The 27,805-nt window shown below is 45.2% G+C and overlaps 1 protein-coding gene across 2 annotated transcripts; it reads left to right on the forward strand.

Annotated features, from left to right (window-relative positions):
* The first annotated feature begins 49 nt into the window (after positions 1–49).
* On the forward strand, positions 50–27,805 carry INTS1 (integrator complex subunit 1). Of its 2 annotated transcripts, none has more exons than XM_031606487.2 (47): positions 50–187; positions 275–565; positions 1,183–1,379; positions 1,644–1,781; positions 1,886–2,045; positions 2,286–2,391; positions 2,656–2,842; positions 2,967–3,112; positions 3,377–3,518; positions 3,843–4,019; positions 4,273–4,381; positions 4,931–5,051; positions 5,297–5,374; positions 5,879–6,036; positions 6,668–6,764; positions 7,159–7,250; positions 7,514–7,574; positions 7,894–8,091; positions 8,302–8,431; positions 8,617–8,796; positions 8,886–9,035; positions 9,572–9,751; positions 9,944–10,048; positions 10,946–11,113; positions 11,477–11,588; positions 12,021–12,182; positions 13,002–13,148; positions 13,561–13,659; positions 13,938–14,062; positions 14,758–15,012; positions 15,696–15,855; positions 16,370–16,510; positions 16,902–17,082; positions 17,166–17,289; positions 17,825–17,943; positions 18,969–19,056; positions 19,543–19,769; positions 20,720–20,843; positions 21,330–21,463; positions 21,858–22,050; positions 22,318–22,445; positions 23,271–23,383; positions 23,920–24,033; positions 24,845–24,915; positions 25,442–25,533; positions 25,650–25,759; positions 26,181–27,805. In XM_031606487.2, exons 1-47 carry the CDS (start codon positions 130–132, stop codon positions 26,294–26,296), a joined length of 6,564 nt encoding a protein of 2,187 aa, XP_031462347.1. In that variant the 5' UTR covers positions 50–129; the 3' UTR covers positions 26,297–27,805. The 2 variants fall into 2 exon arrangements, with proteins under 2 accessions (XP_031462347.1, XP_031462348.1); XM_031606488.2 differs by having other exon boundaries at positions 12,024–12,182.

Raw genomic sequence — 27,805 nt, forward strand, 5'->3', positions numbered from 1 at the left:
GCTGATACCGCCTCGGCGGCGGGAGCGCACGCTTCACTTCCGCCTTTAGGGCAGGGCCGGGGGGGGGAACTTCCGCTTCCGGGCCGCGGGGGCGGTGTGCCGGTGTCGGGGTCCGCGCCGTGCGGCACCATGAACCGACCGAAGGCGGCGGCCGTGCGGCGGCCCAGCGCCGCTCCCAAGCCCTCCGGTGAGTCTGAGGCCGCGCCCGAGAGGCCGGGGCGGGGGCCGTCCCGCTTGCCGTCGCGGTCCCCATCACGGTTGTCGTCCGTTGCAGCTCACCCGCCGCCGGGAGACTTCATCGCGCTGGGCTCCAAGGGGCAGGGCGGCGATGGCAAGGCCGCCGTCACCCTGCTGAAGCCGGCGCCCGCCGGGCTGCCCTCGGAGCGCAAACGGGACGCGGCCGCCGCGCTGTCGGGCCCCGCGGGGCTGGGCGGGCTGAGCAAGCGGCCCAAGCTGTCTGCCACGCCGCCCCTCAGCGCCCTGGGACGCCTGGCCGAGGCGGCCGTGGCGGAGAAGCGGGCCATCTCGCCCTCCATCAAGGAGCCGTCCGTCATCCCCATCGAAGGTAAGGGCTGCTGTGTGCCGTCACAGCGGGGCACAGCCTTGTCTTGGGGTTCAGTTTGCCGGAAGCCTTTCTCTTAGCCCGTGTGGTGCCTTTCTGTGCTGTCCTTAAGGCTTTCCCCTCCTGGATAGGGGGCCAAAGTCACTGTTTCAAGTTCTTTACAGAGAGAGTGGTGAGGTGCTGGAACAGCTGCAGGTGTTCAAGGCCAGGTTGGATGGGGCTCTGGGCAGCCTGGTCTGGTATTAAATGGGGAGGTTGGTGACCCTGCCTGTGGCAGGAGGGTTGGAGATTCATGATCCTTGAGGTCCTTTCCAACCCTGGCCATTCTGTGATTATAGAGAGCCTTCTTCAGAGTGAACAATTCCAGTTCCCTCGGCCTCTCCCTTCAAGACTTGTGTTTCAGACCCTTCACAGCTTCCTTGCCCTTTTTCATACATGCTCCAGGGCCTCTTGTATTAGGAGTCCTGTCACATCCCACCTGCAAAGGGAGGGAAGGGATGGCCCAAAACTGAGCACAGTATTTGATGTTTTGCTTTCCTGGGGGCTGATCCTGGCAGCATGTCAAGGCAGGTTGTTTTGCATGAGGGTAAAAACTGGTGCCTGTGTGTTGGTTGTTGCAGTTGTCCCCACGGTGCTGCTGGATGAAATTGAGGCAGCAGAGGCGGAAGGTAACGATGACCGCATTGAGGGGGTGCTGTGTGGAGCAGCCAAGCAGCTGAAAATGAACCGAGCCAAACCTGATACCACGCTGTACCTGAGCCTCATGTACCTGGCAAAAATCAAACCAAATATATTTGCCACTGAAGGAGTTATCGAGGTGAGAGCTGTGTCACATGGGGACTCCTGGACTTCCTGAAGCATCTTACTGTATGTTTCTGAAGTATATTCTGGGGTTCCTGCCACATCGCAAGTATAATTGTAGCTGCTGTCTGGCTGGAAAGTAGTTAGCATATCTTTGTAACTACTACAGTTCTGTGGCAAGTTACTGAGATTTGTAGCTTTTTTTCTAAAGCTTTTCTATATGATTTTTGGGTACGTAATTTAAATTTTGTTTGTTCTTTTTTTTAATATAATTTTCCAGGCATTGTGTAGCCTGCTCCGAAGAGATGCCTCTATTAATTTCAAAGCTAAAGGGAATAGCCTTGTGTCTGTCTTGGCCTGCAACCTTCTCATGGCAGCTTACGAAGAGGATGAGAACTGGCCAGAGATCTTTGTCAAGGTTGTTGAACAAAGGGTGGTTTTTTTGGGCTGAGGCAGTGGTGGGCAAGCTGTATGAAAAAGTCTGACTGTGGTTTGTGTCCTCTGCTGCTTTCTTTCCTGTAGGTTTACATTGAGGACTCCCTTGGAGAGCGCATCTGGGTGGACAGCCCTCACTGCAAGACATTTGTGGATAACATCCAAACAGCTTTTAACACAAAGATGCCTCCTAAGAGCATGCTCTTGCATGGGGAAGTTGGTCGTAGTGGTGGGGACATTAGTGCTGGTAAGTGGATGTTTAAAAAATAGTAGCAAGGGCTTACAAACAGATGTGAACAGTGCGTTACTTGATGGAGTCCTCTAGAGCAGATACTGAGTTTCTGGCATTGCTTTTCCCTTCTTTGCTGCCCTTCACTTTGACGGCAAGCAGTGAAAGACTCGAATAATGCGCTTGTATGTGATGTGTGAGTAATAAGTGGTGGAGAGAGTTGTCTCATGATGTGTGCTTTGTGCTGATCTCTCATAGGAAGTAGCCCGCACCCTTCCATGACAGAGGAGGAAGACAGCCAGAGTGAGCTGCTGATTGCAGAGGAGAAAATGAGCCCAGAACAGGAGGGCCAGCTCATGCCCAGGTAAAACACTTTCCTTTCCTGGTGCAGCCATGTGACAGATCTGTCTGTGCTCACCCACTCCTGAAGTACTGTGGCAGAGAGCTCCTTCTCTGCATGAGCTGTCCAATGACACTTGCTAGAGAATGTTGAACATCAGAAGAAATGAGTAGATTTGTTTTTGTAGTCTTTATGGTGAACAAGAAAGAATGCTGATCTCTGGACACAGTGAAGCGTTTCAGAGCTGGCTTGGGAGAAAGTGAATAAAATGCAGTTTGTATGGCCCAGGTACGACGACCTTGCAGAGAGTGTGGAGGAATATGTTCTGGACATGCTGCGGGACCAACTCAACCGGCGCCAGCCCATGGATAACGTGTCCAGAAACCTCCTTCGTCTGCTGACAGCAACTTGTGGCTACAAAGAGGTGCGACAGATGGCTGTGCAAAGGCTGGAGATGTGGCTGCAGAATCCAAAGGTAAGGATGGAGACTTCTGGACCTCGAATTTTTTGGACCTGGTCTGAAATTCAGCCAGTAAGGCGAGTTACATTTCTGTTCTGTGTTGGCCAGTGGCTGTAGTTTTCCTGTTCTTCCTCTGCAGTTGACCAAGCCAGCACAGGACTTGCTGATGTCTGTTTGTATGAACTGCAACACTCACAGCTCAGAGGACATGGAAGTTATCTCCAACCTGATCAAAATTCGTCTCAAGCCAAAGGTCCTTCTCAACCACTACATGCTATGTGTCAGGTGAGTGAGTGACTCCATCTGGAAGATATGTCCAGGGCCTTGCCTCTGGATAGATTTATTAAATATTGGCTTTGGCCATGGGAGATTGTGTCACATTCATATTAATTTCATTAGTATGGAAACCCTTCAGTAATCCTTTAGCATCTCTGAACATACCTGCTGCTGCATCTCCTTTATTTTTGTGTGTATTAAACACTTCAAGAAAAATCAGAACATGAATCTAACTGAAGTCTCAGCTTACAAACCTTTGCTCTTCCCTTGCAGAGAGCTGCTGAATGCACATAGGGATAACCTGGGAACTACGATTAAGTTTGTGATTTTCAATGAACTTTCAAATGCAAGAAATCCCAATAACATGCAGATCCTGTATACTGTTCTTCAGCACAGCTCAGAGCAAGCACCAAAGGTAGGTGTAGTGTCTTGTGTGACTACTGGTGGGCCCAGATCCCTGCCTGAGAGTTTTAGCTGAACTGTGGCTCAAATGAAATCTTCCCACAGACAGCTGTGCAGAACGTATCATACTGTTTTGAAATCACCTTGTTTAACTTGTTATGAATAAATGTATGGGAGCCTGAAGATGCTCATACATTCAGAGTGACCAAACTTATGGTAATGAAATTTCATTGGAGACGCATATTATAGCTCACTGGTGTCTGAATGACAAACAACATGCTTTTTGTTTTGTAAGTGCTGATAATTACAGTGCACTGAAAGTTTTATTTTCCCTCAGTATCTAGCAATGGTGTTCCAGGATCTTTTGACTACTAAGGATGACTACCTGCGGGCTTCACGGGCACTGCTGCGAGAGATCATCAAACAAACAAAACATGAAATCAACTTCCAGGCCTTCTGCCTGGGTCTTATGCAGGAACGAAAGGAGGCCCAATATGCAGAAATGGAATTCAAGGTAGCCCTTTGTTTGCTCCGTGTATTGCTGGATGGTACCAGGGGTGTGCTGGGCTTTTCTGTATCTGTTTGGTTTATTTGTTTGTTTTTCCTGACAGATATTTCTTTTTCCCTTATTATTTGGGTGACTCAGTATTGTCTCTTGCAATTCATAGCAGATCTTCCATATTCCATTTCCAGACAGTCATGACTTCATCTTTTTATGATGAAACACTTCAGAAGATGGCTGTAATTTGGTTCGCTTTTGTTTTCAGGAGCGGTTTGTCATTCACATAACAGATCTTCTAGCTGTCTCCATGATGCTTGGTATCACAGCCCAGGTGAAAGAGGCTGGAATTGCCTGGGACAAAGGAGAGAAAAAGAGTAAGTATAAAAACCTAGATTCCTTCTGAAGATGGGTATTTTGTTAGATATCTCCAGGCAGTGCTGAGTGAGTATTACAGCTAGAATTAGAAAGAAGTGTATGCCATTGTTCTGAATAGAGGTATGGGGCTGCATGCTGTTATCCCACGGCCAACAGAATTGTATGTAGATGTGGCATTTGCATGTTGGCTGAATAGATGGGTGCCTGTTGTGGGACAAGATCATGTTTGGAGGAGCAGCAGTAAGGATTACCAAGTACATGTTTCTGAGGTGGCAGAGCTTTTGAGATAGCACTGAAGTGACTGCTGAGATGTCTTCTCATGGCCTTCATTCATCTGTACTACGTTCTGGGATTTTGTTGCAGTATGCATCAGAAGATGAAGCATGTGTGCTGTCAGAGTTGGGATGCTAAAGACTCTGACTTCTTTCCAGTTTACTTAATGTTCAGAGCATTGGTTACTGCCTGGTCTTAAAATGTCTGCCATGTCCTGCTTTGGTCTGGATAGCATTCTTGTATCTGTGTAGTTTTGTAATCTGGATGTCTTTCAGACTTGGAAGTGCTGCGCTCTTTCCAGAACCAAATTGCTGCTATCCAACGAGATGCTGTCTGGTGGCTTCATACAGTTGTTCCATCTATCAGCAAGCTGGCTCCAAAGGACTATGTGCACTGGTAAGAGAGTTACTCGGGAACCTACTGTGCATATCCAGTCCCTTTTCCAAAAGCATATGGCAAGTTGTAAAGGCCCTTGCATGTGTCCTTTGGAAATTCTTTGTGGAACCAAGTTATCTTATCACAAATGATTACTGTGGACCCCTTGTTATCCATCTGATGTTTTTTCATTGTGGAAAATGAACTGTTGATTGTGTTCTTGAGACTCACATGGATTATATTTACTGTCCTCTTCATTCTGACAGCCTCCACAAGGTGCTTTTCACAGAACAGCCGGAGACCTACTACAAGTGGGACAACTGGCCCCCTGAGAGCGACCGCAAGTGAGTGTATGCTCCATCTGTAGCTGGGTACAGAGGCAGAGCTACTGTAACTAGAGGCAAAGGAACTGGTGTTTTCTGATGCTTCTTTATGTGTTGGAAAGACTTGAAACTGTGCTTGCTTTTTCATCATCTGTTATGCTGCCTAAAATTGGCGACTGTTGCTCCAGTCTCTGTCTGTTCTTCTTCCTTGATTCTTTTTCCCTGTGGCAAGCTGTCCTGTGTCTTAATGCTGTAATGGTGAGAAGGACAGCCCTGTACTGTATGGCTTGTACTGGTGTAATGTTAGGGAGCTCAGACTCGCACAGGCTGAAGTGCAGAGGTACAAAGCAATGAAAGCAATTTGTTTCAGATAGTTGCATTTGGACCTGGTGACTAGGAAAATGGTTGGAAGCTAAACCGTGCTTTATTTTCTGCTCAGGTGAGCTGTAGGGTCTGTGGAGGATTTCAGCAATCCTCGTGCTGCTGTCAAGAGAAGCATGATTGATTGTCTCTTGTCTCATGCAGCTTCTTCCTTCGCCTGTGCTCCGAGGTGCCCATCCTTGAAGACACGCTGATGCGGATCCTTGTGATTGGTTTGTCACGGGACCTTCCTCTTGGCCCTGCGGATGCCATGGAACTTGCCGACCACTTGGTGAAGCGTGCTGCAGCTGTGCAAGCAGATGGTAAGATTGTACAGAGCTTCAGCCAGCAAGTGGTTCCTTCTGTCTGTGTCTGCTTAGCACCGCTCAGAGCTGAGGCAGCTCCTACCATATTCCGAAGAGCCTTCGCATCACTCAGAGCATGTTTTAATCTTGATGGCAAAGCATTTGGCTCAGAGCCAGATGTATATTGCTGTTGCTTTCTCAGTGGACAAGGTTCTTATTTTCTCCTACGGTTTCTGCCCATTATTAATCATCAGTCAGTGGGGTGTCTGGGAAGTACTGGTTTTGTTGAGGATGAGAGGCTGTGATTTGCCACCCAGAGATTTGAGCTACCATTTCTAAATTCAATTCAGTCCTTAATCCAGACAATAAAATGAACAGAAATTTTTAGGCCATTCAGAAGTGAAAACATTGGAAGTTAAAGAAATTAGCCTATGTGTTCTGTGGTCTTCTCATTTATGTCTCAGTATCCTTATGGCTTGTTTTACGTGTTGCTGCTTTTTGAGTTGTGTTTTTTTAATCCTGTAATATGAGAACAAGACCACAATGACATAGTTTCTTGAAATGATTTTTTTTGCTTTGTTGGTTTTCTTGAAAGACTTTCAGCAAGGTAGACTGGTCAATAACTTGCTTTGTCTTTTCCTCTCCCCAGATGTTGAGGTCCTCAGGGTAGAAAGAATCCAGCTGATTGATGCTGTCTTAAATCTGTGCACTTACCACCACCCAGAAAATATTCAGTTACCCCCAGGGTAAGGCTTATCACATAGATAATCTCAGTGTGATCTAGTTCATTTTCACTTTATGACTGGCAGTCCTAGTTCATAGACTTCAGGATGCTTTTTCCAGTTAAAATTTTTTGTAATGAAATCCCAGAGAAATCTTTTCACTGTTGTGTTCTGATGAGAATTTCTCCTAGGCAGAGATAGTTCCGAGTCATGGAATGGACTTTTCTTTGCAAGAACTCTGGTCTTTCTGCTTTAGAAATCTGCAGCTGAACTCTGCTGTCACACTTGCAAGAGGTTTTTTTTTTCTGAAAACTACTGAACTGGTGTTACTAAATCCAAACAGTGTATGATTAAGTAGAACAGTTTTGTAGTGGCTTCCAGTAACCAAGCTGCTTGTGTCTGTTGATGGCTTTTGTAGGTACCAGCCTCCAAATCTAGCTATTTCTACCCTGTACTGGAAGGCCTGGCCTCTCCTGCTTGTAGTGGCTGCATTCAATCCTGAAAACATTGGTGAGTGTGAACATCTTTCAGGGTACCAGTTCTGCTACAAAAACTGGCAAGTTGTGCTGTGCTGCATGCTCCTTATGTGTGTGCAAAAATAAAAAGTATGGGGGTTTGGACTGGAATGAGTCTGGGGTCAGTGTCTGTGCCCTGAATGCGGTGGGATGTTCAAAGTAAGCTTGTCTTCTCCATGACTTGGATTGTGATAGAATCTCTGTAAAAGCTCTGACTTGTTCCTGGTTTCCTGAATACCTTTTTCTTCTGTGCTGTAGGTCTGGCTGCATGGGAGGAGTATCCCTCTCTGAAGATGCTCATGGAAATGGTCATGACGAAGTTAGTATGTCTAGATCCCTCTATAAATTGTGTATTTATGAGTTCAGCTCATGTCTATTGGCTTCTTCCTTTTTAGTGGAGCTGGCAGTAGTGCTGCTGTTTGAGTGGGAAAGGAGTTTTCCCCCAGGAGAATATAACCAGCAAGGGGTGACTGTGATGTAAATTTGCTGAAAGGTTGTCAGTCTCCCTGGCACTGTTGGGAAGCTGTCTTTTTTTGTGTGTGTGTTTTCTCTAATAGAGCTAATAACACGGGGACATTGCTTGTTTCATAAATTTTAAATGGGGCAAGATAACTGTTGTTTTTTGCTTGTTTTCTCAGTAATTATTCCTATCCTCAATGTACCTTGACGGATGAGGAGACACGCACAGAGATGATTAATCGTGAGCTTCAAATCTCCCAGAGGGAAAAACAGGAGATTCTTGCATTTGAGGGTCATCTGGCTGCCGCATCCACAAAACAAACCATAACAGAGAGCAGCAGCCTCCTGCTATCCCAGCTGACAAGTCTGGACCCTCAGTGAGTACCCTTGTACTCTAGTCTGTTGGTATTGGGAAATTCCAGTTAATCCTGGTCGGGAACTCCTGCTGCTAATAAGGAGGTTGGTGGGGTTAGGACACATAGGATATGTGTTGCAAATTGTATGTAGCCTTCATGCACTGCTGAACTGGTTGATCACCACAATGAAAGTGTGCCTTGTCTGTGATTAACTTCTTGTTTCTTTGGCAGAGGCCCTCCACGCAGGCCTCCACCGCATGTCCTGGAGCAGGTGAAAAGCCTGAACCAGTCTCTTCGCTTGGGCCACCTCCTGTGTCGGAGTCGTCATCCTGACTTTCTTCTCAACATCATTCAAAGACAGGTAAGCTCCACTGATGGATTGGCAAAGTTAGGATCTGATCTCTTCTCTCTAAAGCTTAAGCAGAGTGAGGGACAGGAGGGAGCTGAGTATGGTGTGAGAGAAGGTGGTTTATTGCTCAGGAATGAAATGATTAGTGCTGCATCAATGTTCTGCTGATCCTGCATTGTCATTCTCCTGCTTCATAGGCTTCATCGCAATCAATGCCATGGCTGGCAGATCTGGTTCAGTCCAGTGAGGGCTCCTTGGATGTCTTACCTGTGCAGTGCCTTTGTGAATTCTTGCTTCATGATGCTGCTGATGAGTCAACTTCAGGTGAAGAAGAAGAGGAGGGTGAGAGTAAAGAGCAGCGTGCCAAGAAACGCCAGGTGAGTGGTCTCTGGAGCTCAGTTCTGTTACCTGCTTTCAGCGTATCCTGGATTTTTTTCACTGGAAAGACCAACTTCTCGCTCCACAGAGACAACAGAAACAAAGGCAGCTGCTTGGACGGTTGCAAGACTTGCTTTTGGGTCCCAAAGCAGATGAACAGACAACCTGTGAGGTGCTTGACTATTTCCTGCGACGCCTGAGTTCCTCCCAGGTGGCTTCCCGGGTCCTGGCCATGAAGGTGAGCAAAAGAAAAATCTTTTCAACTTGAGCTTATCAGAAGCTGAGGGTTGAGAGCAGTATTTTGTATCATCCTTCTTTGCTAACTCATCTCAGTCTCCAGGCCCCATCAAATGCACTTCTGCTTCCTGCTGCTCAGAATCTTCTCTGTCCAACAGCCAAGTAGTACCTTTTTAAGATAAAGCTGGATTTTGCTGTTTCCTGTGAAGTTCAGGTGTAGACTCAGCAGATTGTGAAGTACAAGGAGTAATTGGCAGCAGCTGTTTTCCATGGGGAATGTAAATTAGTAAATGCCTGGTGCTCTAGAGCATAGTCAAGGCAGGCAGAATTGCAGAGTTGAATATTATGCTTACAGAGGACTGAAACTTTAAGCAGGGTAGCTGTCAAGCAGACAAGTTATATGTTGTAGGTTGTGTGCATGGCAGTTGGATCACTCCCTGATGTCTGAAGCGTGTTTCTGTTCTATTCACTAGTATGAAACTGGTGGGTCCAGCTGTGGCCTCATACGCACAGGCTGTGTTTATGTGATTTCTGCAGGGCTTGTCTTTGGTGCTATCAGAAGGAGGACTGCGGGATGGAGAAGAGAAAGATCACCCCATGGAAGAAGACTCTGGTGATTCTGAACTGCTGCAGGGTTATCAGTGGCTACTGAGAGACCTCCCAAGACTGCCACTATTTGACAGTGTTAGAGCAACAACAGCTGTTGCCTTGCAGCAGGTAAGTGTTACCTGGAAGGGATAAGTGACTAGCTCCTGGGCAAATGATTCTTTATCCTACTCATGCTAAAACAGATCTGAGCAAACTGTGGCTGTGATATTGTCAGTTTTATATTCTTGCAAAAGAGCATACTTTCTGCTGGTGCTTATTTTCATGGCTTCCTGATCTCTAATGAGAACTGCGTCGTTCTAGGCCATCCATATGGAGACAGATCCCCAGACCATCAGTGCTTACCTGGTGTACCTCTCCCAGCACGCCCCCGTGGAGGAGCAGGGACAGCATAATGACCTCGCTCTGGTGAGAGACAGGGTTGCAAAGACAGAGGGATTGCACAGGAAGGCCTGATATGTTGAACTTGTTGCCCAGGGCAGTGGTAGCTTGCTGTACCAGTGGGATGGGGTTTTTGGGAGCATGTGAAATTGATAACTGCATAGTTTCTGGATATGTGATTGAGGGCAACTTGTGTGTTCAGTTTCATATTCAAACAGAAAATCAGAGTCACAATCTCCAGTTTAGCAGCCCATCTCAGATAGTATGGGAAATGTAAGAGCAGATAGTGATTTGAAGGAAATATTACCATCTGGCAACGTCTCAACTAAGCAGGTGTTAAGCCTGCATGTATCTGGAGAGAGAGTGGAAAGTCAGGAACCTCAGTGGTGGGATATTCACTCTTCTGTAACTGAAATTGAATTTCTGACTCATTTTTTTTCTTGTTCAAGTCTGGTGATTTTGGGATGGTTGGCTGATATACAATAGTTATTAATTGTTCTCACTCTGGGTGCTTTTTTCGTTCGATGATCAACATCCTTTGCAACAGTCTTCTGGAGACTCAGTTGCATGGATCTAGAGATTCAAAGGCTCTTTCTGCTTTTTGTAGATCCTTTTAAATATGTGGGTGTTGCTAAATGTTTAGAGAAACACTGTTCTTACTATGTAAAGACTGGTAAATGCTCCCTTTCATGGGATGCATTAGAAAGCATCTGTGCTACAGCTTGGGACACTAAGTTTTCACAAGATGCGTGCAAATCGCTTGGTCTTCCTAATTTGATGATTCTTGTCTTGACTGTATGTGTTGGTCTCCAGAATCATGTTAACTGGGCTGGTGATGGAAACTGGAGGATGTGGCATAGTAAGGCAGGAGGTCCTATCTGTGTTACTTTTGTAAAGACCTCACAGATGTTTTTTCTCTTGCAGGATGTAGCCCGGCTCATAGTGGAGCGCTCTACCATCATGTCTCACCTCTTCTCCAAGCTCTCATACTGTGCTGAGTCAGATGCAGTACTTGTTGCTCTTCTCTCCATCTTTTCTCGCTACATCAAATGCATGCGCCAGAGTAAAGAAGGCGAGGAGGTGTACAGATGGGTGAGTTCCTCCCTACCTTTCCTAGGCAGATAGAAGAATGTTGAGTTAACAGAAAGTATGCCCATGTGGGCTGCTGAAAATGTAGAAGCTGTGTCTGGTTCAAAAATTTCCTGATCTGAGAATAGTTGGAGGTAGATATAGTATCAAAACCAAGTGCTTGTGTGTGTGTGTACATAAAAATCACTTTGTTTTCCTTCTTTTATCTTTTTTTGCCACTGTTGAAGATACTGGGGCTAGATTGAACTTTGGTCTGAATAGACTTGTCCGTTCTTATGGTCTCCTTTCACCTGCTTCTCACAGTACTCATTTTCTGTTGTTTCCCCACCATAGCTCATCTGTTTGTTTTTCTCCTTTTTTTTTCAGTCGGAGTCACAGGATCAGGTATTCCTTCGTTGGACTAGTGGTGAAACAGCCACTATGCATATCCTAGTGGTGCATGCCATGGTTATTCTCCTAACACTAGGGCCACCTCAAGGTTAGTAACTATATTCAGATTTGTTCGAGGGGTGGTGGGCTGTACAGAGAGCCTCTATGTGTGTAACAGGTTAGGTCAGTGCTAATTCTACCCAGAGTTGTCCTTTGCAACATTTGCTGACAGTTGTGGTATTGTAATAGATATTGCTGCACTGAATGAAGGATTTCCAGGCTTATTTGCTGCCTTCTGCAGAGAGCAGAAAATATTGAAATGGTGTGTCCCTCCCTGCTAAACAAAGACCTCATGGATTATTGTGGGATGAGAGCTGGGCACTCAAATACATAGGTCACATTTCTATTTGATAGTGTTTATTTCTAAGTTGTTTCTAGCCTTTGAACAAGGAAATGTTTTGGTGGATTGATTTGTACAGAGAAGGATAGAATATGCTAGGTCCTTATGTTCATAAGAAAGATTTTTGTGTCTGCTCTTAAGCAGGGGATGGTGATTTTTACACATTATTGGATATATGGTTCCCGGAGAAAAAGCCCCTTCCTACTGCTTTTCTGGTTGACACCTCAGAGGAGGCCCTGCTGCTCCCTGACTGGCTAAAGCTGCGCATGATCCGCTCTGAGGTCCCGCGGCTCGTGGATGCAGGTGAGCTGGTGGGATATTTGCTGGTGTTTCAGACCCTCTTGTAGGGAAAGTAGTCTTTTTTGCTCAGTTTTTCTGTGCGTCCAACTGTGCTACACAGATGCTTTTATCAGGGCAGACCTTGCAGTGAGCTGCTCTTGTATGCAGCTGAGTGATGGCTTTTATGGGTGGTGACTATTACTTCTAAAGCGGGGAGAGCTTGTACAGCTTCTGTGTTTTCTGTGTACTTTAAAGGAAATAGGTAACTGTTATTTGGATACTATCTACATTGTAACAATTCAGCTCAAATTCAAGAAGGCAATCATCAGACAACAGGCACAGCTTTGCTTCCATAGGATGTGGTGTGCTTGCAATGTGGAGAGCAGTGGCTGAAGAATGTAAGCTATATCTGTCGTTGCTTCTGTCCTTGCACAGCTTATCAGTGCTGTCTTTCTTTCTGGTGTTCAGAGCTTTGTCCCTTTCTTACTAATTAAATGACAGCTCTCTATAGTCAGTGATTGAATTATTCAATAATTCCTGCCTGCAGCCATCAACAGATAGGGTGGAAGCTTTTTTTAATATGGATGATTGAGTTCCTGAGGTTTTGATCAAATTAAACAGAAGATCAAATTAGTCAGTGAGTGAATTAACTGAAAGATGCAGTAAGAAGGCAGTGATTTGCAGAGAGCAATGTAGGCAGCTGTCAGACTTCTGGCTTTAGGCTCTCTGCAGTCCTGTCATTAATGTGTTGCTTGGTCCAGCCAAAAGTACAAAACTGGGTAATAAAGGTGACCATCTATAAGCAATTTGGTGGTCTGAGAACTTGGTGGTTTTTTATTTCAGCCCTGCAGGACCTGGAGCCGCAGCAGCTGCTTCTCTTTGTTCAGTCTTTTGGAATCCCAGTTTCTAGCATGAGCAAACTTCTGCAGTACCTGGATCAGGCAGTATCTCATGACCCACAGACACTGGAGCAGAACATTATGGACAAGAGTAAGAGCTTCGTATGAGATTAACTAGACATTTTACTTTGTCTTAAACAGTCATTGTGAGTACATCCTGTGACTTCCTTGTGTAAAATCCAAACTAGTTCACTGGATTCTGTGCCAGCTGCTTTGGTGGCTTGTTGTCTCTGTAGAGACCTCCCTAGTTCTTTCTAGATGGTCCTTGACTGTATTTCCCATAGAAGAGAAGGGTTTTTCTGAACTGGATTGTGTGAAGTCTATAAATAGTCTGGAGGCTAAACTGTAAAAGAAATAGGGCTCATTTGCATTGTGGTTACGAAGTCCAAATGAACTTTGCTGCATTTTGTCTTCACTGTGGTAGCTACACAAACAGCAACCAATTCTGCACTGCTTTACTAAAGAGGAAAAAGTAACGTATTCATATCTTGTCTTTTTTTCAGACTACATGGCTCACCTTGTGGAGGTTCAGCACGAAAGAGGAGCAACAGGAGGCCAGACTTTCCACTCCCTGCTCACAGCTTCCTTACCAGCCCGCCGAGGTACTGTCCAGGATAGCTTAAACTTCAGACTATCCAAGTTGTCTTTCAAATGTCTTTTCTCTGCTGCTTGAGGGAGGAATTCCAGTATTATTGGAGTTTTTCTATAGTTATTTGTTCTGAGTAGTACAGAAAAGTAGGTATTGCTTTGCCTTGAGGGAAAAGCTACTGGATTTCTCAGTACTTAGAGACAGTGAAGCTGAAGATGACTCAGTACTGGGGCTCCAGATGCTTCTTATCATAACAATATTCTTCTTTCTTTTCTTTTATTCTAACTGCAGATAGTGCTGAGACTGCAAAGTCAAAATCTAGCCCTGAGAGCAATCAAGGCCAGAGCCGAATCCGGGCCTTAAGTCAGGTTCGGGTTCTGGGCCCAGAAGATGATCTAGCAGGCATCTTCCTGCAGGTACTGGTATAGCCTCAAGCTGGTTGTCCATCACATCCTTTCCTGCAGCACTTTTGCAAAATCCATATTGTTTATTTGCTCCATTCTTCCTGCAGTGTTTGTAGGCAGGAAATAGGAAAGCCCTGCATAGAGTAAGGCTGTGCTGTTACAGTCTGGCGGAGTTGATGTTGGATGGACTTGTTTTTTCATGTAGTCTGAACGTGATGTGGCTTTTGATCATGCCTAATACTGTCAGTGCCTACTAGCATGTTACATCTCTGCTTCTTGTTTGTTCTGTGTATAGTGCCTTTCGTCTCAGCAGTGCATGGAGGATTTGTGAAATGCTCACAGGGCCTTGGCAACAAAGCTATATGTAAACAGCTTTTGTGCTTTGGCATGTCTGCTAGCAGAACCTTCCTCTCTCTGTTGACTTCAAAACAAACCTTCAGGGAATTAATTGGACAAGTTGATCGCCTGCATTTGGGTAGTGCAGTGATTTCCCCCATGGTTCAGTGTTGACAGTCAGGTTGGTGTTGCATAGATGCTGTTCCTGTACCAAGCACTAGAATATTGAAAAAGCTGTATTAAAGGTTCTAGTTGGTTCACAGTCAGTATGATCATACAAGGTAGATTGATCCTCTGCCTCAGGGTACTTTATGGTATGGAAAGTCCTTTCATTTGCTTTCATAGACATATTCTGTTCTGCATCCTACCAGCTTTTCCCACTAAATCCAGACCCACGATGGCAGAATTCAAACCTGCGCCCACTTGCCCTGGCATTACAGCAGGCCCTGGGGCAGGAGCTGGCTCAAATCCGCCAGGGAAACACACAGGTGTCTGGGATCACAGCACAACTTCTGCAGGCAGTAGCTGCACTGATGAACTCACCACACAGTGGTGCACTGGTGATGGCTATGCATCGTAACCACTTCATCTCCTGCCCACTGATGCGCCAGCTGTACCAGTATCAGGTGAGTGGTGTTGGACAAGAATCTTCATAGCATTGAACAAAGTAGGCTGGGAAGCAAACTAAGTCTGCTGTGCATCTACTCTGTTGTGTGCAGATTTTCTACCTGTGAAATGCTAAAAACACAGCCTGGGAGCATAATACAAAGGGACTTAGGTTGTCTGAGCATAAGACAGCTGAATGCACATTGGCCATGTTAGCCTAGCACTGCTGAGAGTTGGGCCTTCAGGGCTAGGTGAACCTGAAGCAATATAGTAACTGTGGCACTGTGAGTTTGCAGCTGTGAGTCCCCTGTTTTGGAATCTCCAGTCTGTGCTGTTGTGTAGCACGCACGTCTTATAAGCCAGATCATCTGCAGACAGTTTATGGAAGGAAGTCTGTAATTCCTTAAAGAGAACTCCAGGGCAGGCTAAGAGTTACCAGTAAAATATCTCATTTGTTTCATGATGGAAAAAGGCACAAAGCTACCCTTAATTATGCTTGGAGAGGTATTTTATTTGTGACTGATGTTTTCTGCCTTGCATTTCTACATTAGAAGCTGCTGCCTTGATTTCAGTGAGGTATGATCCAACAGAATTGGTGTACTCTATGTATTCATGGCAGTATGTGCTACTGTCTGCCCCTTCTGCTATCTTTGTTTTATTCTTGAAGTGTGTGTAAGCAGGTGTCTTTTGCTGCTCTCCCCAGCGCTGCATGCCACAAGACACTGCCTTCTCCTCCCTCTTCTTCAAAGTCCTCATGCAGATGCTGCAGTGGTTGGACAGCCCTGCAGTGGAAGATGGTCCTCTGCGTGCTCAGCTGAAGGGTTTTGCTGTGCAGTACTCCTCAAGGCACAGGATCAGTGACGGTACCAGCTTTGTGCAGCTTGTGGGGTTCTGAGTGGACCAAGTGGGTTAAGAAAGGGACAGAAACAAAGCTAGCTTGCAGTAGATGTTTGTTAGCATCTCAGTAAGCAGAGCAGATTTCTCAGGGGAAACTTCCATTTGCTCAGTTAAGAAATTCCATGCTAGCTGTAGACCTGGAAGATGAGCATGCAAGAATGCTCATGCAACAAGGTCACGTCATGACTTGTAGTTATTGTCATCTGCCATCTGTTGGGAGGAGACTATCACTAAGAGCTTCATCAGGGAAATGAGTTTGTGGTTATAGAGTATTCTCTTAATCCACTTTGTCCCTGAGAGGACAAGATTCATTCAATCCACATTGTCCCTGAGAGCTGTAAAGAGCTGTGGAGGGAGTAGAATGACAGTGGGATGCTGTGGGTGTGTATGTTTGAGTAGTTGTGTGCCACTACAACTTGGTGCCTCTGTAGAAGAGAGACCTGTTGTTGCTTGTCCCTCAATGCTGTAATTTCTTTGCAGTTCGAGGTGGTTTCTTGCACCTCACAGAAGCTCTGACTTTCCGTCATGACCCTGACTTGATCAGCTCCACGGTACGTGCCATTATTGCAACCCTGAAATCGGGAGAGAAGGGTAACGTGGAGCCAGAGCTCATCAGCAAAGGTATGATTGTCTTCCTGCTCTCCTTTCTATTGCAGCAGCAGGTTGGAATTCCAGCATAGAAAGGGATTACCTCATATATAGGCAATGGGAAGCAGGAAAATGCAAACTGATCTAAATGTGGCCTATCTTATATCACCTCCTTTCCCTGTGCTGGTATGTGGGTTTGTAAACTGTGACCTAGGACTGGAGTTGTCTTACAGCAAACTGTCAGTTTTTGCTAACCTAATAAGAAATAGAAGTCTGCTATTCCAGATAGAAGTGGTTTCTCTCTTCCTTACTGAGCCATTCTCTGGAGAATTCTGGACTGATTGATTGCCTTCATGAGACACTTAGAATGTTTCATAGCTTTGACCACACATTGAGGTTAGCAACATCTTTTTACCTCTGCTAGTCCTTCAGGGCCTGATTGAAACTCACTCTCCGTACTTGGAGGAACTCCTCACAGTCCTCTTCTCAGCTACTGTTGAGACCACTGCCAGATTTCCTGCCATGAAACCAATTGCTGTGGTGAGCTCCTTGTTGCTCCAGGACAAGGAAGAGACAACAGTGAAGAAAGAGCTGGATAGTTGCAGGTGAGACTACACAACGATGGGAACTCAATGGGAGGTCTGGTTTCCTGGCATCATCTCTGATACTGGCTTTGTTTTCTCTTCAGTACTGAAACTGCTTGGCTGGGACCATCCTCTGGCCTTTTGAATGACTGGCTGGAGATGTTGGACCCAGAGGTGATCAGCAGCTGCCCTGATCTCCAGCAGAAACTACTGTTCTCCTGGAACAAGGTAAGAGTTGTTGGGTAGAGTGACTGCTGTGCTAAAACCACCTTTATGGGGTGCTGACCTACACCTTGAAAAAGGGTTATGGGGGAGTTTTATGTTTTGCCACATGTTTGCCACTATACCTGTTTGAGAGCAGCACAGTCTGACTAAGGTAGAGATTCTGGTGTATCCTTCTGCAGTATGAGGCACATATTCATTTTATCTCTGTGTTTCTTCAGCCCTGTTCTTTTCAGGACTTCAAAGAGTATTATAGACACAATGTAGTCCCATAATAGCCTAATAATAATAGCCTAGCACTCTGTGTTTTCATGTGTATTTTTGAAGACAATTAAGTGGCCTGCCCAGAAGTGCTATGACAAAGGTAAGGCTAAAGCTGAATGTCATGACTTCTGCCATGTTTTAAACAGTACTGCAGTTCAAATCCTCAATCCACGTGTTCTCTTATGTGCTGTCTGCTTGCTTGGATTGCCATCATTGTCTCTTGTATCCACCTCACAGCAAGAATCTGTTTATACATCTCAATTTTTGGTCCTTTCAGGCAGGATCCCAGGTGCCCTCCTTCCGCCCGTATCTCTTGGCTCTTCTCACTCATCAGTCCAGCTGGACTACGCTGCACCAGTGCATCAAGCTTCTGCTTTGCAGAAACCGAGAGCAGAGGTGAGTCTTAGTGGTGGTTTTTTCTGAGCCTAGCAGAGTTTTGAGTTGGGCAATTTGCTGTCTGAGAGAGAACAATCAGAAGCTGTGAACAAGAGCTGCTGAGTTCCACGGTGCGTGTGCCAAGAGATGTAGCTCAGCCAAAAACAGGCTTTGTGAGAAGGATGCTGATTTCAGTCATGCTGATTTGTGTACCTTGATTTAAATATTACCTGCTGTTTGATGGAAAGAGCACATAAAGATTTGGCCGTGTTTTAAATAGGAAATACTAATCATTTAGGTAATCCATCTAGCATTGCCCTTGTTGATAATCTTCATGAACATGGGGATTGAAAGATGGCTTGGATAGCAAACCAATGGGCAGGCTCTGCTGGATCCATTGGTTGTACTAAACTCCATTACCAGTCTTTCTCTAGCCCAGTTCTGATCTTGGGAGCACCCTAGCTCTCAGCTCCTGTATGTTGCTTTCAGATACTGGAATTTTATTGTAGTAGTAGTAGTATCTTGCTTAAATTTCTTACACTTGTAGACCAGAATGCTCTAACAGCTAGTAAGTAGCGAGGCAGGGTGTGATTAAACTAACAGTATTTCTAAAGCTAGCAATATTTGTTTCCTGCAATTTCTTTATTGATTTGCTCACTAACAATTTAATTTCTGCAATCCAGGATAGCAGGCAGGATGTTCTGCACACTGCAACATGAAGATCACTGATCTTCTTGTATCAACTGTTTATGTTTGTGACAGACTTTTGGCCTTGTGGTGTATGACTCTGCAGCCACTGTACTGCTGCTGAATGCCATTTGTTGGGCACCATACCTGTGTTGTGCTTACTGCAACAAATATTTAGTCATAATCTGGGAACAGAACCAAGCCCCTTCTTGGGACTTAATGGATCCTATTTTTACATTTTGCAGATGTTTTTCCTTCACAGTACTTGTGATGTTTAGAGACAGTACCATGTGTTTGCATGCTGCCTGAGGGCTGCGTTGACTCTAATTGCAAATCTGTCTTCTTTTGTCTTCTGGCAGGTTTGATCCAACTGCTTCGTTGGATTTCTTGTGGGCCTGTATTCATATCCCTCGGATCTGGCAGGGAAGGGACCAAAGAACTCCTCAGGTAGTGGCTCAGTTCTTCCAAGTTTCCTGTCTGGATGGAGTGAGAGGTGATACTTTCATATTGCATGACTTGTCATGGCCAAGAGGCAACTGGAGTGATACAGATGCAGTGTGCCAAATTTGCTGCCTGTACCTCAGCTGGTTGCTTAGCTGCTCTACTCTATTATATATTACAATGGCAATTTGGGGTTCAAAAAGCTCATTTGAGCGCACATAAGTTTGCCCCCTTGACATTTCCTCTGCAGCTCCTGCAGAGTTGCTACAATATCTATTAAAGATCTAGTGAAAAGGCTACAACAATGAGCAAGCTAAAACCCAGCGTGGGATAATTCCCACTTCGCCATGAAAAGGCAGTTTAATCTCTCTTTGAGTTTTCGCATTACTTAAGTCTCATCTTAAGAGATGCTCCTGTCTGTCTGGGGGAAGTGTGACTAGAACTAAGGATCTAGGGATTCAGCTGGGATTAATTTTGTGTTCTGCATTGCAGAAGCGCCGTGAGGAATTTGTGCTCCATCTAAAGGCATCAGAATTGATCAGCATGGTGGAGCTGATCCTGGCTGAAGCAGAAACCAGATACCAGAACACAGAAGAGGCTTCCTGCACACTCATCCAGTCTCGACTGCCTCTGTTGCTCAGTTGTTCTCATGGGGACCTTGAGAGCATGAAAAAAGTAACAGAGTATTTGACCAGCTGCATCCAGCAATGGGGTAGCAGGTGGGGGTCGCAAATGGAAAGCAGTGCCTACTCTAATTGTAGTTACTTGGGCACAGGCAGCCAGGTAATGATGAGACTTGACAGCATGTCTTCATTAGTAAGCGTTCTAGAGCCCATATAACAAGTGCTTCCCACACATTATTTTCTCAGACATTTTAGGAGAATAAAATGTCACTCTGAAGTGTTACTAGAACCAAGAAGGTCACCACAAAAGTGAAATTGCAGGGCATGTTTTCTTTCAGGAATTTTGGCATAAAATGTTCAACACTACTTTTTTTTTCTTCTCATAAGTCAGTTGTTGTTCTTAATTACCAGTTTCTAATGTAGAATTTCTTGTCTACTCATGCCTGAATCATTGCTTATAATGCAAACTGTGCTGATCATTATGATTGTTTTCTAGCAGCTGTGTTAGCACTGTTGGGAAAGCAGAAGATAGTGTCTTTGTGTCAGTGGAGCAAATTGACCTAATTTTAACTTCATTTATGGTAATAGAAAAGATGCCTAGTAATTTCAGTTGCTATTGCATGGTAATGCATCTCAGGCAGGTGTGCTAATTGAGAAACAGGCTAGTCTGAATAGTTGCATGACTTTTTTGAGATGTTGATGACCATGAGTACTACATAGAGGAATTCTGCTCACTGGAGATGGAAGCCAGGCTTTCCTTTCCTATATCCAGGGGTAACTATGTAACCAATTTTCTTAACTCCAGCACTGGAAACGGCCTCATGGTGGATTCCTGCAGATCATGGATCCCTGTGGACTGTGCATGTTTTGAGAGTAGTTCAGAAAGAAACACAGACTGAATAAACACTGTTCAGATTAGTGGTGACTACTGTGCAGAGTTGTTTATCACATATACAAGAAATCTTTTAATAATCTGATGGGTCTGTGATGTCTGCTGGTTGAGCTAAAGCAGTAACCAGAGGCTCGCCTCTCCCTTTTTCTTCCAGCTCTGTGGGAAAATGCTGCCAGGACCTTCTGCTTCAGATATACCTGCAACTACCCGAGCAACTTGTGCCTCTGCCTGAGATGCTTCTCACCAGTGAAGGAGCCAGAGACAGCAGCACTTGCAAGGTAAACAGTGAATCGCAGAAAAGCCTCTTTTTCCAAGTGTGCACCTAGAGCGAATGCTGTGTTGATGCTCAGACTAAAAGGAGAGAACTGGAGAGTGTTGGTTCTGTCATTTTGGTTTCTTAAGCTCACTCTTCAGTTGCCCCTTCCCTCAGTGAGCCTTCACACTCAGGAGCAAAGTTTAGGTATGATTTATTTTTCATTGTCTCTCTATCAAATACTTTAAGCTCTGATTATATAAATTTCTGTGTGCCATAGGCTTCTGTAAAGCACAAGTGTGCAGGCGTCTGATCCTGCTTTGATGTCTGTAGGGACTGTGGACTTCAGATCCTATGCCAGCTGGAATGCTGCATCTGCTTGCAGGTTCTACCTGGGAATAATTTCTGTTAACCTCATCTGTAGTTGGAAAGTATTGGAGAAATGCTGCTGAAAAGCTACAGGCTTGTGGTGCTTTAAACTTAACTGTTTACTCACTACTTTTCTTTCTAGCTTGATGCCCTGGTTCACAGATTCATTAACCTCCTTGCAGACACCAGTGACTCCAAGTCATCAGAAAGCCGCGTGTGGGATGCCAACATGGCATGCAGGAAGCTAGCTGTGGCTCATCCTATCCTCCTTCTCAGGTACAACTCTCTCCTTTCACCATCCATGAGACTGAGTTTACTGAAAAGCATCAACCTTTGCCATAGAAGTGGGGGGCAGGCTTGGCACAGTCACGTAGACTGTGCAGAATCTGTGTTCGTTTATGAAACCTACAAGAAAGGGCAGCAAAGCCATATCTTTTATAAGGAAGCAGCACTGTTTTTGGCTTGTTTGTCAGGAAACAATCCTTGTAGAATTGCAGCCTACAGAACAGAAAATGGGTGGGAAATGGTGACTGCTGATTCCATGGATACTGGGGTCAAACCCAAAACCCTGGGAGAGTTTGAGGGACACTTAAAGCCACTGGGATGTAACAACATGTAATTCTATTTAGGGAGAGACTAGAGCTGGATGTTCTTCTGTTTGGTGTTTCAGGCACTTGCCGATGATTGCAGCTCTGCTACATGGCCGTGTTCACCTCAATTTCCAGGAGTTCAGGCAGCAGAATCACTTGACCTTCTTCATACACGTCCTGGGGATCCTGGAGCTGCTTCAGCCACAGGTCTTCCAGAATGAGCACCAGGCGGCACTATGGGACTGTCTGCTCTCCTTCATCCGTCTGCTGCTGGTAGGCAAAGTCCTTGCTGCACGTTGTGTGCGGGCTGCCAGCCACTAGGGGGAGAAGCTAATGTAACACAGGGCCAGCCCAACATTCTGCTATACGAAGGGAGAACCTTCGTGTATCTGAAGAGCCAAAAGATATATAGAGTACCTTGGAGAGATTATAATGGGGGAGGCCAGCGATCAGTAATCTAATTCCTGGGTCGCAGAGGTGCAGGATGGAGCAATGAATCATTGCTGTTTTTGTTAACTCATCATCCCTACCCTTTCTCAGAACTACAGGAAATCCTCACGACACCTGGCTGCCTTCATCAGCAAATATGTCCAGTTTATCCAGAAGTACATCACGTGCAATGCACAAGCAGCTGTCTCCTTCTTGCAGAAGCACTCGGATCCTCTACAGTAAGCTTTCTTAGTCCAGTTACCCCATGGGTTAGTTCATGGAGAGCTTGCTCAGGCAGGGTGCCATGAGATAATCAGGCAGGGAACAGCAAGATAATGTGACAACAGTTGGTTAATGTGGCACTTTTTCACCATTGCTTGCTTAAATGTCTATTGATATGAACAGCATCTCCCTTTTTATAGGTGAAAACAGAACCTGACAAAGTTGGGTGGTAATCTGAACTCACATAACGAATTAAATGCCCAGATAATGTACTGTAGTGCTCTGCAGTTATTTCTGGAGAGCCAGCAGCAGAGTCTTTACCTGGAGCAATAACAGCAGGATCACAGCTGCAGATACAGGGACAAACTTATTTGAGTTCTAATAGGTCACTCTGAAAGTTATGCCTCCTATTTATTTCCACACACCGTCTCACTGTGCTCACATCCACTATTTGGTCTCCATAAATGTTCAGAAATCATCAATTAATGGGTGCTGTTCTTTCCACATGGAGAAATTCAGTTTCTCCCCCTTTGCTTCATCTGCACTTCCATGTCAGATGCCATTTTGTCAAACTGCCCCTCTACTGCCATCTGTCACACAGCAACAACATGTAATGGAAAACTGGCAGAAAGTTCAGCCTCTGCTACCTTACCACTAACATCCATCTGTGATATTGTAGGCCAACATAATAAAATGGAAGGCATTAATTTTGGAGCAACCCCTGTAGTTAACACTGGGAAAAATCTTGCTTCTGAGAAACTGTTTCTACCATGTTTAATTTATGTGCTGTTAGTTGTCCTCATGCCTTTACTTCTATTTAAACATGCCATCTGTTCCACTAGTGACCTGTCATCAGACAACAGTGACCTAGCAATGCTGAAGTCCCTCCTGGCTGGGCTGAGTCTACCTAGTAAGAGCAGCATCTTGGACAGAGGCTCTGAAGAAGAGAAGGATGGTGAGTCTGACTAGGATGCAAGAGTAAATCTAGCTGGCAAACCTGCAGTGCTTCATGGAGTGCAGATGTTTTTGTGTGCTATATGCAATGTTTCTCTTACTCCTAGTGAAAGGTATTTAGAATGGGGAATGGCATTCGTATGCTCAGCTGTTTGAAATCAGTATCTGGAATGGGTTGGTTTGTTTTGCTGTCAGTGGTACCACTGCTGGTGCAGAAGAAAAGCTTTTAGAGTGATTTTCATTACTGTGGATTTTATCTTCCAAAGCCTCACTTCAGGATCAACCTGGCAGGAGACCCTAGGTACATTCTCCTCTCTCTTTGCAACTTGTGTGTGATAACTATTCAGTATAAAATAGTGTTAGGAAGGTTTGTTTTCTGGCAGCCCTTGCTGATGTAAAGGAGTTGCAGTGAGACAGGAGGCTGTGAGAGCTGGGAAGCATTGCTGCTCAGCTGATGGCTGGTAGAGAACATTGGATTTGTCTCCCTGTTGAAACTGTGTAGAGAGTCAAAAGTGACCTGTTCTCATTCTGTACCAGATGAAGCAGCAGCTGGCTCACTCCCCCTTGTCAGCGTCTCTCTCTTCACTCCTCTCACACCAGCTGAAATGGCCCCATACATGAAGAGGCTCTCTCGAGGCCAAACAGTTGAGGGTAAGTGCAAGAACACAGGACAAATGCCACACGTGCCAACGCTGTTCCTCAGCTGTCAGCTACAGGTTTGTTTCCTAGAAGTCTCCAGCAGTTAGGATGTAGTTTTGTTTTGGATGACTTGTCCATAATTTTCTGTGGTTCTGTGACAGAGGCTTCCTATGATGCTGTGTCACTTAGTACAGCAGTGCTGCAACTGCCTCTTGTTGGTATCTTGAAGGTGCTCTGGGAATTTGCATGAGTAACTCATGGAGTGTTACAGTCCACATTCAGCCAGCTCTGATCCAGTGACTCTGCTCTGGAGTACTGATAGGAGTGCCATTTTATTTAATACAATAAAAATACCAAACTGATTAGAAGCATGATTTTGTTTGAAATCCCAGATGACCTTCACAAAGGAAAATCACATTAACCTGGCATATGGCAACAACATGCTGCTTCTCCTAAAGTGTGCTGAAATCACAAGTGTCCAGTGTTCATATCAGACATAAGTTGTGGTATTGGGGTGACAGTTGTCTTTCCACCTTAGAAACTTGGTGAAGAAAAAAGTACTCTGGAGTTGAAACATTATGCCCTACTCCACTCCTTCCCCTGCCCATGTCATGACTGTGGTGACCCCTGCTTGGGCAGTTTGAGATATGTTGATCTAGCAAGTGAGCTGCCTGTTCTCATCCTTCCTTTTTCAATAACTGTCTTTATTACTCTAGCTCTGTGTGCAAGTAGTAAAACTTGACCGGTTGGGAGGCTGGGTTTGTAGGTCCTTTGCTGAATCAGTGAATTTCAGTCATTCCTTTTAATGTGTGTCTTCCACCAGACATTTTGGAGGTGCTGACAGACATTGATGAGATGTCCAGACGGAGGCCAGAAATTCTTTCCTTTTTTGCTGTGAGTGTGACATCTCTAAATGCCACTGAAAGTCAAAGATTCTGTTCACTAGAGTGTGTTGTACAGCCTGCTTAATTGCTTTTCTTACTCTGCTTTTGGGGGGAGGGTGGTATTACATTTCCCCTAAGATGCTGCACTTTCCATTAGGCTTTCTGACAGCAGGCAGTATGTACCTTCCTACTGTCTTCTCTCCATTGCATAATAGTTCCATCATCCCCTTGAGCTTCTGTTTATATCTGAGGAAGTAGTAACCTTCCGTCCCCTTTACAATAATGGGACTAGGAAAAAGCAGAACAGCTCCCTGAAAAAGCCACACAGGAATGCAGGGAAAATTCAGCTGTCCCATACACCATAAGATTACAGAAGGGTGCTTTAAAGCATTCAAAACAGGATAATCCTTGTTACAGAGGGATTTCCTGTCTCAGCCAGTACCTGCTGGATTGATGCTGGAGGGGTAGTAATGCAAGTCTGCACAGTTCTGATCCTTATATGGCCCTGTGATCCTTATTTGTGTATCTTCTCTCAGACAAACCTACAGAAGCTGATGAGCTCATCAGAGGAGTCCTGCCGAAATCTGGCCTTTAGCCTGGCTTTACGCTCCATTCAGAACAACCCTAGGTGAGGACCATGGGGACTCAGGATATTGTGAGTCACTGAGGGGCACTGGCTGCCCACTGTGCATGGCTGTTGATCGTGAACTGGGCTGTACTGATGCTGTGATGTTTTATTTCCAGCATTGCTGCGGACTTCCTTCCTACCTTCATGTACTGCCTTGGCAGCCGAGACTTTGAGGTGGTGCAGACAGCATTGAGGAACCTGCCTGAGTACACCCTCCTTTGCCAAGGTAAGTCAGTATCTGCCTCCTCTAGGGTGCATGCTTGGTGGGCAAAGGTCAAAATTGAGCTCCTGTTATGAAAGTAGCCTCCTTGGGAAGTTGCTAAGAGTCAGCATTGCCTAGAATAGTCTGTCAAACATGTAGGTCATCTGTATCAATAGCAGCTTCGGTCTGAGCATCACAGAGAGGAGACTTGCCATAGAGATAAGGGAGGTTTCCTTAAAACAGATTTGCTCCTTTACAATCTTCCTCTCTGAGTTGTGATCTCTCACGTAATCACAAACCCTCAGGGCCATTACAGGGTGAATTAAGCCCTGTTCAGTCATAACAGAAGGAGGAACTTCTTGCACAGCTACAAGCATTCATCCAGGTGTTCACTGGCAGATTGCTGCTCTCAGGCCACTCCTCACGCTGTCTCTCTCTTTCACAGAACATGCTGCAGTGTTACTGCACAGGGCCTTCCTGGTGGGGATGTACAGCCAGATTGACACCAGCTCTCAAATCTCTGAGGCCTTGAAGGTCCTGCACATGGAGGCCACGATCTGAACACGTGGTTCTGGGAGCTTCACTTTCAGTGGAATTGAACTGGACACAACAGCTGCATTGAGGCCCTGTAAGAAGGCACTGTATTTCAACCAATGTCCTGAAGGATCAAAGAGATGATGTAACAGGCCACATGAAGATCAGGAGGGGGCAAGGACAGATCTGTCTGGCTAAGTTGCCATTACTGTGGGGAAAAAATCTCCTGAATATTGTGCCAAACAGGGACCAGTTTTGTCATGGAGTCTTAGGGCAGTGGCTGACACTTATTTTGTGGTGTGTATTCTTTTTTTTTTTTCCTCTAAGAGGGCAGAGCTGCTGGGAGAGCAGAAGGGAGTGTTGGCCCTTTCAGTTGAAGTCTCTGCACTTTATGTTGGAAAAAAATGTGAATATGTGCAGGGGGAGAGACCATATAATGTTTTGATAGTTTGGGTTTTTTTTGGGGGGGAGGGAGTGAAGTTGTTTTTTTTTTCCTCCAATTAAAATTCTTTGTTTCCATTGTGCCTCTTTCTGCTTTGTGCTGCCATTGGTGTAGCCTGACATCCTTCTCTCCCTGTTCTTCATTGTCTTGTTATTCTAGCTACAGCTTCTCTGAAAGACCTGTCTCTGTGGCCAGATGTATGCAGAGCCCTGCAGTGTCTGATGCACGGACTCAGATGTGAACGACCCAAATCATTTGTTACAAGTTCTCACATCCCTTTTATATCTTCACAAGTTTTCTATTTCTAGCTTTCCCATCCTCTTTGGCATCTGCCAGTTTCTCCTTGTGATTCTTCTCCTAGTTCTTGTCTGCTTATTGATGTGATTGTTTACTGCCAGCTGTCATGGGAGAACAGAAAAGGTGGTGACTTCCCTCCTTCTGCTGCAGAGAATTCACTGCCCATTTCATAGTCTTACTGTATTCACTGGCTTGCTTTCACATCATTTGTCTCTTTCCCTCTTGTGAGAGACATTTGTAAACTTGTGGGTGGCAAGATGAAGAAGTATTGTCCATTCTTACAAACAAGAAATGCTATGACTGAATGCTTATGCTGTATGAATTGCTTGCTTTGCAGAGAATTGGAGGAGAAAAGGGAGAGAGATGAACTTCCCAACCACTGTTAAGTAGCCTCGCCTTGCCTTTAAATAGATTAGAGCTATTGCTTAAGGATGCAACATGCTTTCTTCCTCAGCAGCATCTGCTTCGTATCCAGAGTCACTACTGTGGCAATTAGCTAGATATAAATTATGTGGAGGAACAGCTGAAGAAGATCAAGTCAGTGAAATGGTTTTCCTGAGGGGCTCAATGACAGCAGGATTAACGCCTGTCTAAAGGGTTCCCAGTGAGATTACTGGCTCCTCTCGCTGTAGTCTCTTATCAGGCATCATTAAAACACTGCTCAGTTTGTCAGAGCAGGGAAGTATTTCTCTTGGTGCTGCTGTGTGCCCACAGCCACTGGGAACTTATGGGACTGGCTGGGAAAGGACTTTTCACAGGACTTTGAACTAAGGAGAAATAAAAACGTTGCAGGACTG

Source organism: Phasianus colchicus, chromosome 16 (genome assembly GCF_987193195.1).
Source record: "Phasianus colchicus chromosome 16, bPhaCol1.hap1.1, whole genome shotgun sequence".
NCBI lineage: Eukaryota > Metazoa > Chordata > Aves > Galliformes > Phasianidae > Phasianus > Phasianus colchicus.

Bases quoted from the DNA above. Each gene is read 5' to 3' on its own strand.
- INTS1 (XM_031606487.2), top strand. From the start codon at position 130: ATGAACCGACCGAAGGCGGCGGCCGTGCGGCGGCCCAGCGCCGCTCCC. The intron at 17,083-17,165 runs GTGAGACTACAC...TTTTCTCTTCAG, and splicing joins AAAGAGCTGGATAGTTGCAG to TACTGAAACTGCTTGGCTGG. The intron at 25,534-25,649 runs GTGAGGACCATG...TTTTATTTCCAG, and splicing joins TCCATTCAGAACAACCCTAG to CATTGCTGCGGACTTCCTTC.